The 15,734-nt window shown below is 37.9% G+C and overlaps 1 protein-coding gene across 5 annotated transcripts in view; it reads right to left on the minus strand.

Moving 5' to 3' along the window:
* The window catches only part of EPHA7 (EPH receptor A7), a 165,747-nt gene that overhangs the window by 99,125 nt on the left and 50,888 nt on the right, over positions 1–15,734 (minus strand). For all 5 annotated transcript variants that reach the window (XM_058021174.1, XM_058021177.1, XM_058021173.1 and 2 more), the window contains exons 4-5: positions 11,963–12,118; positions 10,761–11,096 (exon numbers count right to left, since the gene is read on the minus strand). In XM_058021174.1, coding sequence (XP_057877157.1) covers positions 10,761–11,096; positions 11,963–12,118 — 492 coding nt within the window. The remainder of the gene's footprint in view (positions 1–10,760; positions 11,097–11,962; positions 12,119–15,734) is intronic.

The raw sequence follows: 15,734 nt of genomic DNA on the forward strand, positions 1-15,734 counted from the left end.
GGAAAATTTTTCAAAGAGATGTGTATTTAGCATGCTCACAGAGCCTTAGATGTTTAGAAAACTGAGCTAAAAATGACCTCTTCTTAATTAGCATTAATATCAAAAATGGTCTGAGTCACACAGCTTTTGACTCTTGTTGTGAAAATTTAAATGTATAAATGAAAAGCAGCAATTCAGTCTTATTCATTTTGAAGGCTGCCAACACAAATAAACTACCTTATAGAAACATAAAAAGCAGCTTGTTATAAGCTCGAATTGAGGACATTTATATTGGTCCCACAGTAAGAAGATTTCTGTGTCATTACCATGAGCATGATTTAGTTGTATTATGTTCACATGTAGACACCATTATGTAACACTTAGCTCAGACAAATGGCTCTGTTCTTGATCTTTCTTATTCTACTGTAGTTAATGAACAAATATTGTTAAAAATTGGGACACTAATTATCTGATGTCGACATGTTATGGATAATTAAGAACTGCTCACTCTGAAGCCATGCTAATTGTTTTTCACATGTCTCCTTCTCTTGTCCTTGTGTCCTCAACAAGGCAAGCAGCTACAGGTTTATACGTACATCTCTGTCACGTACTTTGTCACAAAACATACATCATCCTTTCTGGCTCATCCCCGAGTAATTTTGCTGGCTTGCAGCAATTATCTCTCCCTTTGTGACTGACCTCCTGGTAAATGGAGTGCATGATCACTGGGCAATTTTTTCCTGCGTATTTTACCACTGAATTGATCTTTGTTGGCTGACCACAATAGGATACACTAAATTTAAGTCATAAAATAGTTGAAGTTGAGAGGAAGTGGTGTGTTTTAGCAATTGTAGCTGACAGCTGTAAAAATCAGATCTTGATAATGTTCTCTCATTTACCCTATTACTTGGATCAGTTGGTTAAAGCTGTTAATGATCCTCTTGGATCAATGTCGTTTGCTTGTAGCTATAATTTACTGCATTGGTGGATTAGTACAGATGTTTTCATAGATAGCTCTGCATCATTCCACCAGATTGCTGTCTGCATCAAATTTGCTTCCATTCATCACTAACGAAGCAAAGAAAAAGATAATCAGCATCTCCTATCTTAACATTAACTATTGAACTTGGGATAACACTTTTATTGTTGTCAATTTCCAGCCTTCAACCATGGCTTCCTCAGTAAATTGCCCTGAGAGTTCTCTCTAGAAATAGAACCAATTAGATATTTTGACTGTCACAGGGAAAGACTACAGAAATGCTTAACTGTACAAAACAATACATACACTAAAGAGTAGTAGATAAGACTGTTCACTTAGGAGCATGCCCTGTGGAGTCAGGGCTGGTTCTATCACATACAAAGCAGAAGAAACTACATAGGGCAGAGACATGCCAAAGTTGGCAAAAATTGTTCAGGCTATTAATTATTGAGACTATTCCAGCACCTGAAAAATCTGCTGACACCCAGAGGTTGTCATAGTGGGTAAGCCAGCAATGGTGTATTGAGGGAGATGTCTCCCTTTCCTATTACCCCACTACCATTAGAAAGATCATATCCATCTCTTAAGAATTTGTCTATCTTCACCCTTTCCTGCCAGAGGTGAACCATTTATTCTTGGGCCATTAATACTCCCTAAACTGCCAGAAGGCCATGAGCCAGAAGAGGAAGACTTGTATTTTTCCACTGAGGGCTCATTTAGCCAAATCTGGTTTTCCATTTTAAAAAAGGAGTCTTATTGGCACATGCAAAAAAAATAAAATAAGTAACTGAATAAAATATGATGTGCTCCAAAAGAGAAGCAGAACAATCTCTGACTATATTTCTAAAGAGAATACATATAAAAAAAGGAAACTGGAAAGACACTGTTTTAAATTTCTGGACAATTCTACATGGCATCATTTAAGTTTAATGAAGAAAATTCTTTAGCTCTCCCTATACAAGCTACCTTCTCTCTTCTAAAGATTTGCACGGGAGTCATTACAGTAGGTTGGCTCCATGCCATGCTGTCATCAAATGCTTCACTGTATAGAAATGTTACAGTCTAAGATTTTTTTAATTCACTACATTCAACCTTAATTAGGATTTCACATTTGGTAGCACTTATATACTTGCAATAGTGCCTTTCAACAGTGATGCTCATTTCTCATTGAAAAAGCATCTGAGCACTTAAAAGGTTTTGTTTGTTCTAATGACAATGGCACTTTATTCTTCAAAAGTTCTGAAACAAATAAACAACACTGAGTTCAGAGTTCCTACTGGTGATGTCCTGCACTTATTTATATCCTAATCCAGTTACCATAGCCACAGCTCACAGGAAGCAGTAAAAGGAAGATCTGGGGATGTTGTTCTGCTGTGAAAATCAAAGGTCTGTGAAGTTGTAAATTCTTCACACATAAGTTAATTAGCTGCTCTAGAATGTGTATCACCAAGTATAAATATATCAAGTGATTTCTTGTCTTTGTAGTGCAGCTATCCTGGAAGACTTTGACACTAGCTGGGTTGTCACAGAACTATGTATTAAAGTTCCCAAAAAGTATAAAAAAGTGCAAAGAGTTTCTAAACTGTTGAAAAGAACTTGTTGACATGAGAAAAAAATAACTATGGATGAAGGGAAAGAAGAAGGGATTTTTGAGGGTTTAAAAATTCACCCAGCAGGTGTCACAAGTAGAGCTCTTTAATCTTAAAAACCTTTCAAAGATTGGTCATAGGCAGTGTGATATTAATACTTGCTTTTTCAGATCAGGGTTAATTTTTCATCACTGTTTTTATGAACTGGTTTAACTCATAAATATTGAGGAGATAGCTGGTCCATGTTTTTAAAAGAAAAAAAGGGCTTCTAGTCCTTTGTGTGACATCAGTAAAGTAATCCCTCCTTTCCACAGCAAAATTGTACTTTATGTTGCTCATTTTCTTCCTCAAGTACACAGTTTTTTATTGTGCAGCTGGTGAAATTATTCTTGAGTGGTGTACATTAGAGCACGGTGACATAACCTGCTTTTTCAATAGCTCAGTGCACAGGAAAGTCAATAGCCCTGCGGCTGTCATGCTTCTCTGAGCAGGTTGCCACCAAACATTCAACATACATAGCTTCATCAGACCATTTCTAATTTGGAGCTCTGCTTCTGTGAAGCTGAAGCTTTACTTTATCTTTGTGTAGTTACACTACAGTGTGCTTCCCATTCTTTTCACATCTAACTACTGTAAAATTCACAGAAACCTTATAGAAAAAAATTAGTTTCTTAGCAAAAATTATTACATCTCTTCCAAAAAAGCTTTTATGATAGAGCTGAACAGGCAAGATTTCTGATACCCATTTAAAAAAACCCAAAAAACCCAGAAGCAAACAAAATACCAAAACAACAACAACATATTTTTAGTAAGCTATACAAAAAATTCCAATTACATTCAGTCACAAACTGATGTGGAAAACCTAACATAATCAGACTCAAAATGTGATATGAAGTTAAAGCTTCCTTTCAGGATGACAGAGAGCCCATTGCTTTTGTTCCTGTGTGTTCTGATAGAGCATAAGGTTCAAATCCTGCTCCTATTGAAGTCAATGACAAAGCTTCCATTGACTTCAGTGGTGCAGGATCAGACCCTAAGCAACACAGCTAGCATCTGCTTGCTTTTTAATCTCTCTTATCTTTCAGTAAAAAATATTGGAACAAATTAGAACTAAATTATAGAAAAAAATTAATATCAATTAATTTTCTCATAAAATGCACTGCTTGTCATTGCAAAATTTTGTGACTATACATGTTCTGTGTATGTATAAAAAGTATTATCAAAACTCCCAAATATATGTGCCATACCAGATTATATCCTAGACACATGTTTCCTTCTTTGTGAAACTCCTGAAGAAAAATCTAACTTTTAATAATCTAATAATATTGCCCCAAACTTGCAATTCTGTGGTATCTCTATAACCTTGTGGATGTCACAATATTAAATATGACCTGATACAATCAGTGAATGAACAAACTGCTTTCCTTGATCTGATGGCATTTGCTATACAGAGACTGGATTCTTATCAAGTTTTTATCCATCAGTTTAATTCAGGTATAAACTCAGTTATCACCTCCTGTAAAAAAATCTGTGATATTAGTTCAGTGTAATGTGATTGCAGATCAATAGGCAGTCTTAGCTCCACAGAAATAACCTCATCCATTCTTTTAATGTACTGAAAAGACATCTAAAAAGGTAAAAGAATAATAACTGTCATATGCAACTAATTTCTACTTTTTTTTTTCCCTTTTTAGTTGATGACCATGAAATGCAGAACACTTACACTGCTATGCTTTCCGCCTACTGGTCTAGGAAAAATTTTTAAAATATTAAAATATATCTTAAATATTATTAAGAAAAAGCACAGACATCCATACAGCTCCCATTCAAAAAATAAGCAAAAAGGTAACCCAAATGCAGTCATCATCACATATATGTTTCTAAAATCCTCAGTTTAACGAAAGCACTTAGTGAATATTACATTCCAAAAGCGACTTTTTGTAAAATAATTCCCACAGCTCAACAAGTGAAACACTTTTGGTAAAAAGAAAACATTATTTTTTATAATCTGAATTCTTTTTACATGAGGGATTGCTTTTAAAAAAATATATACTGATGTTGTAGCCATGTTAATGTGTGAAAACAGTTGGACGTTAGGAGATGAAGCATAGCTCGGAAAGTAAAGTCATTAGCAGGAAATAGCCAAGGGAACCTATAGCTAAATGAAGTCCACTGAAATGGGAAAACACTGAAGAAATGTTAAGTTGAACACTGAGGCTATTTGTAATAAGCTGTCATGTAGCACCAGAAGTGAACATTGGATGGAAGATGCATATGAAGGCAGATTAAAACAACTTGGTGGCACCATGGGAAGAAAGCAAAATGGCCTGGTGAAAGGAGGGAAGTGAGAACACGACTAGAGCACTGGGGTGACAGTGACGGGGAAAGCTGCAGCACCAATCCAGGACTAGAGCACTGGGCTCACAGTCACTGGGAAAGCTGCAGCACCAATCCAGGACTAGAGCACTGGGCTCACAGTCACTGGGAAAGCTGCAGCACCAACCCAGGACTAGAGCACTGGGCTCACAGTCACTGGGAAAGCTGCAGCACCAATCCAGGACTAGAGCACTGGGCTCACAGTCACTGGGAAAGCTGCAGCACCAACCCAGGACTAGAGCACTGGGGTCACAGTGATGGGGAAAGCTGCAGCACCAACCCAGGACTAGAGCACTGGGGTCACAGTGATGGGGAAAGCTGCAGCACCAATCCAGGACTAGAGCACTGGGGTGACAGTGGCTGGGAAAGCTGCAGCACCAATCCAGGACTGGAGCACTGAGGCCACAGTGACTGGGAAAGCTGCAGCACCAATCCAGGACTGGAGCACTGAGGTGACAGTGACTGGAAAAGCTGCAGCACCAACCCAGGACTAGAGCACTGTGGTCACAGTCACTGGGAAAGCTGCAGCACCAACCCAGGACTAGAGCACTGGGGTCACAGTGACGGGGAAAGCTGCAGCACCAATCCAGGACTAGAGCACTGGGGTCACAGTGACGGGGAAAGCTGCAGCACCAATCCAGGACTGGAGCACTGAGGCCACAGTGACTGGGAAAGCTGCAGCACCAATCCAGGACTAGAGCACTGGGGTCACAGTGACGGGGAAAGCTGCAGCACCAATCCAGGACTAGAGCACTGGGGTCACAGTGACGGGGAAAGCTGCAGCACCAATCCAGGACTAGAGCACTGGGGTGACAGTGATGGGGAAAGCTGGGAAAGCTGCAGCACCAACCCAGGACTAGAGCACTGGGGTCACAGTGGCTGGGAAAGCTGCAGCACCAATCCAGGACTGGAGCACTGAGGTGACAGTGACGGGGAAAGCTGCAGCACCAATCCAGGACTAGAGCACTGGGGTGACAGTGATGGGGAAAGCTGGGAAAGCTGCAGCACCAATCCAGGACTAGGTGACAGTCACTGGGAAAGCTGCAGCACCAATCCAGGACTAGAGCACTGGGGTGACAGTGGCTGGGAAAGCTGCAGCACCAATCCAGGACTAGAGCACTGGGGTGACAGTGGCTGGGAAAGCTGCAGCACCAATCCTCTCGGCTGCTGCCTCTGCTGGGGACAGCGCATCACTGAAGAAAAGCCAGCCTGAACTGAGACTGACAGGAACAGGAAACAAGTAAATAGTCAGTAGCGCAGAGACTATGAAAGAAGAGACCTTAAAAAATGAGTAGGGATAATTGAGAGCTGGGAAAAAAGAGTAAAGAAACAAAGAAAAGAAAAATTATAAGCAGCAAGAATGAAAGGAGAATGTAACATGAGAGAATGTGAAGTGTCTCTCTTGTTTAGAGAGACTTCAGAATTAGCTAAGAAAGGCAGAACCCATCCCACAGATTTGCATTTATGCATTCAGCCATTTCTTCTTGTCATGTAAATCAACGGTGCTGCTGATAATAGTCATGATCTTATAGCATGCAATATTTTTTTCAGTTCAAGTTGCTGGGTTAATGCCAATTTGACAAATTCAGCTTCCTTTTTTTTAACTGTGAAATTTGGAATCTGCTTTTTTTTGTAGGAAAAGGTCTTAAAACTGAACTCTAAGATGTAAAAATGGAATAGCAGCAAATCAACATATACAAAGGAAATTGTTACTAAAAACCAATATTTTTCAAGAGTAAGCCTTGATTATGGAACTGGATCAGGGGTTTTTAACCACTTGAAGCGGTCAGCATTAAGTGCATGTGAAGGCACAGCATGACCTAAGAGTGCTATGGGGCACCCTGTTCTTGCTGTGAAGAAGCAGCAAGCATTAACAAGTGCTCCCTGCCCAAGAGCAATGAGTACATTTAGGGACAGTTATCGGCATTGCATTTTAACTTCTGTTTGTCTTAGTTAGTTACAGTAATAAGGCATGATGAGAGTCCCCTTGGATGTGATTTTTTTCTTTTCAATGACTATAAAGGCAATTTAAACTGGCTCAGGACACATATTTTCTCAAACCCTGATAAATTTTGGTATTCATTCAAAATAACCTAAGTTTTATCAAGGCCAGGGAAGGTTGGGTGTATACAACTCCTTTCCAGAGATGAGGCCATTGTTAATTCAGAAAGACCCTAGAGGAAAGGATGCAGAAAGACAGTTTTAAAAACACACTATCTTTGCAAAAATGTCAAAAGAAAAATTATAAAATTATTATTGAAGCGTATTTTGTAAAATGAAAATGCATGGACGCCAAAATAGAACAAATATTCATCTGCAGTGAAACCTACTCAATTTCACCTTTTGGATGTTGCATGGAAAAAATGTAAAATTTGGTAAGGAATTTGATGGATCCAAAGGAACTACCAGTGCAACTGAAGGGGGAATATCTTATCAGGGAAGTGGTCAATTTTATCTTTGGTAAAAACCCATTCTTCCAAAGGTAGGGCTTGTCAGCTGTTCGCCAGGTGCAGCTCTTTATTTGTTTATTGTAACTAGAGTTTATTCGCATTCAAGTCTGAATTCTACACGGATGCAGGGGTTCCCATAGATCAGCTTGCAGTACTGGGATGGCATCCTGCATTCTTTATATGGTGTGGGATAGGCCAGATATGAAACAAGATGGTTTACTCCTAGGGCACTTTGTGTACTTAATCTTGTCAGAAAAAAAGAAAACAAAGCAAAACCAAAAGCCTCATGGTTCTTGGCTGAAGCATAAAACTAAGCTGCATGACAATTGATAGCCTAGTCACAAAGTCTTTTTAAAACAAGGAATGAACAGCAATGTGTCATACGTGTATATATATAAATATATATATAAGTGATGTGAAATGATACCTACCCACTTGCAGTCATTTTATTGTATTATTTTCACAAATATAAATAGGTTTTTATCCACCACCTGGCTCTTTTATGTGGCATGCTCTCTTTGTGTCATCAGAAGCTTGTTACATGTGGGCGAAGAAACACTGAATGTATTCTATAACCCCATTCTTTTATCAATAATTTCCTGTTATCATTACACAATGATTTGAATTTTGGGACTATGGACACAAAGGAGCAATTCAATTAAACCAAAACTACAAAGGGAAAATCTCATTGCAATCCTCTGTGCAACTGGTGAACCCAGTAATTATATATAGCCACCTATTGTGTTAGCATAATAACATGTGAAGAAGGTTTAGTTAGACACATTTACACACATAAAAAGCAATATGGGCACAGAAAAAAGTCAGTTTTTCCAGAAGTATAGAACAGTCACACAGGAACAAATGAGAGCTGCATGAATCCTAGTTTACTTGGCTATAAATAAATCCAACATTTTCTTTCTCTCTATAGTAAAATAAAAGAGAAACACAGAAGCATAACAGTTTCCTTTGAGCAACCAGTCTCTTTCTGTTCAATTATAGTCATCAATCTGTTCCACCTAAAATATTTTCCTCCTTGAGAAATCAAAGAAATCAGCATTAGGATCCAAAACATGCTGTTGCAAAAATAATGTAGAAGAGGTCTTTTGCTAAATGCATTTGTTCTGAACGTCTGTATTTTCTTTAACACAAATTTTGAGATTCTGTGAAAAAAAAGCTGCATTAATGTGGCACTTCTAATCAGAAAATCTTGAAAAGCTTCATAAGGAAAAATGAAGGTTACCTTCATTTTACAGAGAAAACTGCAACAAAAAGAGCTTAAAGCCATTTTTTTCTTCCAAAATCTGTCCTCCATGTATATTCCATTTAGGTGCCAAATTGGAAGCCTCTAAATCTTTACATTCAGAAGTGCTAAACAGGCAAAGCTTCAGTCATACCCTTTCTCTAAACAGTGTCAAATCTGGTCTGTGTGCAATCCCACAGGAAAGTAGAGAGCAGGGAAGGAACAGAGTCAGATCTCCCACCTCATGGTCTTACAAAGCTTGTCTAGGATGTTGAAGATTTTTGATTACATCTTTAGTAAAGCCTAGATGCTGCCTCTAATATATATGCAAGCTATAGTGTCACTAACATCTCTGGGCTGGATGTGAGGATCATTTCATAAAATCACACAGCTTGTGTTACACTTAAGATAGACCAGGATAACCATATTACAGCTTCAGGCCTAATAAAAACCTTCTAAATCCTTGACTATGGCAACACAAAATGATGAACAATAATGAGCTGTCCTGGAGAAAGCACAACAAACTTTTGATAAAGGCTTTTCCATCTCATTGAGATGTGGTACTAGCCACTAAATTGCACTGGTTCTTCCTTTACCCTGTGTGCCACTGAACCATCAAAGCACATGAAGTAAAGCCAATTTGATTCAGCTAAATAAGAAAAAGTCCAAATCCTCTTCTTCATGTGATAGCTCTGTACAGTCATCTAGAGAGCAGAACACTGTCCGCCTGTGCATGTTTGGAGAATTATTTTGAAGATGAAAAATCATGGTGCCAAAATAATATCATCTGTGGTACAAAAATAGTCTCAGAGTAAGTTTTCTGTGCTGAAAATCTCATCATAAACTTCAAGAACTGAATGAACACAGAGACCAATCCTTTCAGCCACAAAGATGGCTCCAAAATAATGCAAAACATGCTCTTGGAATCCATAAAAGCACTATAGGGAGATTAAACACTCCAGCCTAACTTCAACAGCCATATCAACTATCCTAAATTTGGGGGGAAGGAAGGAAGGTTTTGAACTAAATCTCTTGTCCCTTTTTTTTGTTTTTGAGATTATTATCTTTAAAGTACAAAATAATTACAGTTTTTCTTGTTTGTTTATCCTGTTTGGTGAGTTTGTTCTTAGTTCAAAACATTACTTTAGGGGATCATTTCTACTGCACTAAAAAAAACAAACCCATGATTCGCAGTCATTGAAATTTCCTCCAAGACATAAGTATGAAGTATCCTTTAAAATATTAGTCAGCTGTTCTTACAGGAAGAATCACATTCGTTATTCACTTTATATTTTCTTTTACCATGAAAAGTAATAGTAAAAATACTATTTAATATTTCTTTAAAAGACAGATCTTGCAAATAATATTTTGTTTAAGACTGTTAAAATTACAAAAGGTTAGCTTTACTATCCTCCCTTTAGGAACACAGCATACTATTGTCTGTAATTTTATCAAAAAGCAACTGGCCAGTTCAGAAACCTAAATCTGAGAATTCTTTTTTTTTTTTTTTTTTGTTCAGCTGCAGACAACTAAAGCCCTTTTTTTCCCTGGGGTGATATGCTGGTTTGATTTTATTTCCCCTGACATTTCACCTGTCAGATTATGATAAATAGAAGAAACAAAGAATAATCAGCACATTGTCATTGCATCTCATAATCAAATATCTGGAAATATAAGATAAATCAGAAATATTGTCCTGAGGGCAAACACTGAAAACACCATCAGAAATCCAAATCATCTTCCAGTGATCTAGGAGTCCCATACATGTTTTAAAAATTCAAAAAGGAAGTCTGCATAGAACTCTCACATACATTTTTTTATCTTCAAATACTAGGGAATTAACTATAATGAAGTGAGAACAAAATAAAAAAAAAAAAGTTCCTAAGTTTAGAAACTCTATTTTATAAAAAAAGCTGCACGTCTTCTTTAAGTCTTCTGTGAATGCTTTCTGAAAGCAATCCTGAGGTCAAGAAACAGGACAGGTTATCCTGAAATAGTACAAGCTCAAATTAAATAGCTGGCAAGGCGAAAAGATTAACGAGCCAGAGCACACCAAACATGCTCCTGATTTACTGCACCTACAGTTTGCACGTTCCAAGTTTCTCTCAGCCTCACGGTGCTGAGATTCGCAGGTGATGAAAGCTTACCTGCTTGGCCGGTGGTAATACTGACAGCTGCAAAAAGCCTCTGGGAGCGGCTCAAGTCAGAAACCCCATTCACAGCTTCCACTTCAAAGGTGTAGTTAGCGTGAGCTAGCAGGTCCATGACAGTGACATAGTTATCTACTAATCCAGTTTGCTGGGGCATGTATCCGATGTTGCTCCCACAGGGAACGCACTCGCCCTGCTCCCAGCTGCACCGCTTGCACAGGATGCGGTAGGTCACGTCGCTCCTGCCCCCGTTGTCCGCGGGAGGACTCCACTCCAAACTCACCGTCGTCTGGTTGATATTGAAAATCAGGTTCTGTGGTGCAGATGGAGGTCCTGCAGAATACACAAAGAAGTCCAGGGTAATTGCACAAAACCACAGCGGGACACACAGGTAGCATTTTAATTACTGAGACAGAAAACACTTGAAGCATTTTCCTTCACATAAACATTTCAGTATTTTCAGTACAGGCTATATAAAAGCATTCTTGAACTCATTTGATAAGAGCTTTATTTATTTTCCATTAAGACATCAGAATAACAACTGTCTATATTTACTGCAACTGATTTTTAGCTGTTTCTCTTCTACATAATTAAAAGGAATAGTTAATATACTTTAAAAGTTCTCTTTTACAGGTTTTCTACATATGGGGTTTGTTCATCTCTTCTAAACATGCTGCAGAAGCTGCATCTAGTCTTTTGTTATCAGCTCTGATATGATTTACAGAGATATTTAGTGATATTTTGAATTTACGAGACTTCCACTATTTGAACCACCAATCTGTGTCAGCCAATCTATTTGCAGTTAGAAGGTTAAGTCAGATCCAATTACAGTTCAATCAAAGCGCAGCTCCACAGAGGCTACTTTTCATTTTTCACATTACTAATTTTGGTATTATATCACATAACGCATATTGTCTGCAACAATTTAGGGAGAACTGGGCCTATATTATATCTATTACAGTGAGTTAGGCACTTATGCAACATGCAATGTTTTCCAAAGCTGTACCAAGCAAACTTGAAAATTATATTTATGCTGATTCTGTATTCACTGTCAACGCTTTTTCTGCCTCTCAGTTTCTTTTACCATTGCAAATGTACTTTTCAAACCCAGGAAAAGCCAGACAAAACTACTCGCTGCAAGTGGCTGCACCTGGTTGGTTAAGCAACGTCCTTTACCATTAAATTCATGACTCACTCACTTGTGCATGCGACATATGGTGGATCAGAAGGTGCTCTGTAATAGCTATCCTCACAGTCGCATCTGGAAGATCCTTCCTTGTCAGAGAAGCTGTGAGTGGGGCAGCGGGAGCACTGCAGATCTTGCGAGGAGGATTTGTAGAACCCACGGCCACAAGCTAAAGCAGAACAAAACAAATTAAGATTTCGATTTGCAGGGAATTCTATCCTCTCTTTTTTTTGCTTCTGTCACATGAGGTACACATTTCTGTAAACACCTAAACTGCCCACTCTGTTATGTTGGCTCAAGCAAGATATGCTCACAATTTCTTTTTCTTCAGATGATGCTGTTAATGATTTTGTGGCAATTTTATGAGTTCAAGGATATACTATATGTATCACAACAGCTAGTAGTACAATTTTTAAAAACAGAGGGCCACATAAATACAAGAAGGATCTGTTTTTCACCAAAGAAAAGTACAATAATGTTGTGAAATATCTGGGGGCCTGCAATAGGCCTAAACAAAAGGAAAACACTCTAGAGATCTGCTGCAAGGCCACTGAAGCGTTTGCAGTATCTGAACTAGTTGTTTTGGAGCAAAATTTATTCTTCCCTGATTTCAGAAATCCAAAGAATCCAAGAAATCCCTGATCCTGAGGAAAGAATGAGGCATGAACTTTTGCTTAAAAGACGACTCTGGTAAGAACATTAAGAAAGAGGAAGAAAGCAGACAGCACAAACTTCTCAATTGGTTTTCCCAGTTTCACAGAAGGACACAAGTAGGTTGAAATTAACTTATTAAAACTTTCAAGAAAAAGACAAAAGGAAGACAACAGGAAAAACAAGAGAACTTCTTGCTTTGGTTTGTTCACTGTGAACCCAAAAAATGTGTTGTGTTACAACGCCGATGTTTAGAAATACTTCTTGCAGCTACTGCCACAGTTCCCAAGGCAGAAACACACATGAAAGACATCAACTATTAGACTTGCAAGCAGAGCACTGCAACCTAGACAGACAACTTAAGAATGTATAAACTATGAGAACTGTAAGGAATGAGGAAGAGAGAAGTGGGGATCCAACAACACTAAAACTGAAAACAGATTAAGACTCAGTTTCAACACCAAGGTTACAGGCAAACTTACAAACACCGTCAACATGCAAAACAAAACACAAAAGTCCTCCAGAACCTTCTCATAAGGCAGAAGTATTTTCAACCAGACTATTTAACTCTTTTTTTTTTTTTTCCTTCCAACCCTAACAGACAATCTAACCTTCTTAAGCTATCACCTGTATGCAAAGGCAAGGGACAGAGGGTGAAACTTTGTACTGGGTATCAAAATATTAAATCTAGTTAAATAGTCATTCTGTATTCAGAGGGAGAGAATTTACTTTGGTTACATTCATATTTGCTTGGATATTTTCTCAGAACAGAAATGCAAAGTATCAAAAGACACTGATATTTGGAACGGTTATTTCAGTTGTCTGGTACTGCAGTGATGGAAAGAGCATGAAAACAATGAACTTTATCCAAAGCTCGCTATGTCAATGAGGAGTACCTTTGACTTTAACAGCCCTTGGACTGGACCCACAGTGTTGCTAAAGCAACATGAGTCATATTAGTCTGATTAATTTTATGCAGCAGAGAAAAAAAATAAATGCAGCAATAATTAAGAACAACAACAGATAAAAGCTGGTGAATTATGTAAATCAACAATGGATAACAACAGTAGGACATTCGGACTGTCTATTAGTCTATCAATATACTAAGCTTTTTAAGAAAAATATGCTTAAAATAGCCATAACATTTACAGTTTGTTGTGCTAAAAAACAGCCCAGTGGATGGAAGCTAAATTATTTGGCAGAGCCAATTAGCATGCAAAGCTTGTAGCCTTCGATTTTGACAAAGGGGCACAAGTTTGCATTAGAAGAAAATCTAGTCCTGTATGTAAAATGTGCTATAGCTTGATTTTGCCACAGGAGCTGTTATATATGCTCTTTAGAAAAGACAACAAAAAGAATTTTAGAGAAGCACTTTAGATAAACATGACCTGTGAATTCAACAGGCATGTGGCAAATTCACCTCAAAATTATCCTTTTTTAGCTTCATCCAAGGTTGTTTCAGAATTTTCTGACCGAAGCGCACAAAAGCTGAACAGATTTGTATACCCGTACCTTAAGAAATGCATTTAAACTTGTGTCCACTTTTTTATTACTTGCAATAGAAATGTAGCTAAAATTACCACATAATAGTTTCCTGCCTTTCTTAAATTGTCATGTTCCTCTTACACCAAACAAAACACTGGACAAATACCCCGGAACTTCCAACATGCAGTCCTCTGCAAAGCAAAGAGCAACTTAAAAGGCAAAGTTCCCTACTGTGTTTCCAGTCTGTCCTTCTCAGCAGGGAACATTGCACAGCAAAGATGCAGAGAGTAAAATAAAGATTTCAGACAGAAATAAAAAAACGTAAACAGAAGCCTCCTTTTAACTTTTGGTTTGGTTTTTTGTTGGTGTTTTTTTTTGTTTGTTTGTTTGTTTTTTGCTGATGACTTGATCAAGACATTTATATGCTTAGTCACTCACTATTTAAAGTAAGTGTGCATTTCATTTCTTGTTAGAGCTCAAAGGATCTGAGTGTCTGTGGCTAGTTTACATGACTGAAAGCCAATTATTGTCCTGCACAGCATAACACAGGCAGCAGGTTCAGGCATTCATATCATGCTACCATTCCATCAGCTTTTTGTCCACTAAGAGGCTTGTGACCACTTTTAATAACCACTCCTTTAACTTATAAATCTTAGAGATATAAGGGGCAGAATATTCTAGAACTGAATTTTTTAACAGTATGAAAACTGCACTTTTAAATTGGATTTTTAAAAACTTTGTAGTTCTTCAGAAAGGAGGACATGCAGGACTAAGGAGGACATGCAGGACTGTACACTCCCATCTTTCTTCATAAAATTAAATTTCTCACTTTTTTTTTTTTTTCAGGCTAACAGTAGAATACTTCTATTGCTTAAGACCTGGGGGCCTACGGGTCCTTATCTGTTCTTAACACATACCATTGTCCTTGCAAAGAAAATTACAACTGAAAACTCTCCTAACATGGTGTTGCACAGACCACTTATGAAGGTGTGAGAACTTGCCAGTCAGCTACACAGATAACAGATGGGAAAGAATAATTCAAAAATACTGGTTTGATTGTTTTTTCCATTCCCTTTTTTTGTCCTTCCTTGCCAAATTGCAATGGTGGATTTTTTTTTTTATTTTATGAGTAATTTAGATAGATTGTTTTGCTCTACACTATTTTAGTTCTACATATTTTGATTCAATTTAGTTCTTCATGTAATATTTTTAAGATTACAGGGACAGGTGGTATAAAATCCCCACTGCTGCTACCTCCATAAGGAACACTAAAAATCTTAATTGCAAAAAAACAAAAACAAACACAGTAGCCAAACAACACTCAGAGCTCTGTACATGCAAATCTAAAGGTGATAAATACAGCTATTCTTTCCCAAAAGTATCTCATGGCAAAGCTTCAGGCAACTCAAATGATATTTGATCACATATCTATTTTAATATTTCATTTCATTAGTACAGAAAAGCTCTCATTAGCTGCACTTCTTCCCTATAAAGGGAGCCTAAATTATAAGTCAAGGCACAGAACTCAAGCAATGACAGAAGATATGCAGGGGGATATAACTGGTCAGATGGCACTCTGATGCTGTAGTTTTAATCCTCATCATTGCTGATCTGATTAAAATGTGCACTCATTTGGTGTTCCTCAAGGA

The sequence above is a fragment of the Melospiza georgiana genome, chromosome 3 (genome assembly GCF_028018845.1).
Source record: "Melospiza georgiana isolate bMelGeo1 chromosome 3, bMelGeo1.pri, whole genome shotgun sequence".
NCBI classification, from domain to species: domain Eukaryota; kingdom Metazoa; phylum Chordata; class Aves; order Passeriformes; family Passerellidae; genus Melospiza; species Melospiza georgiana.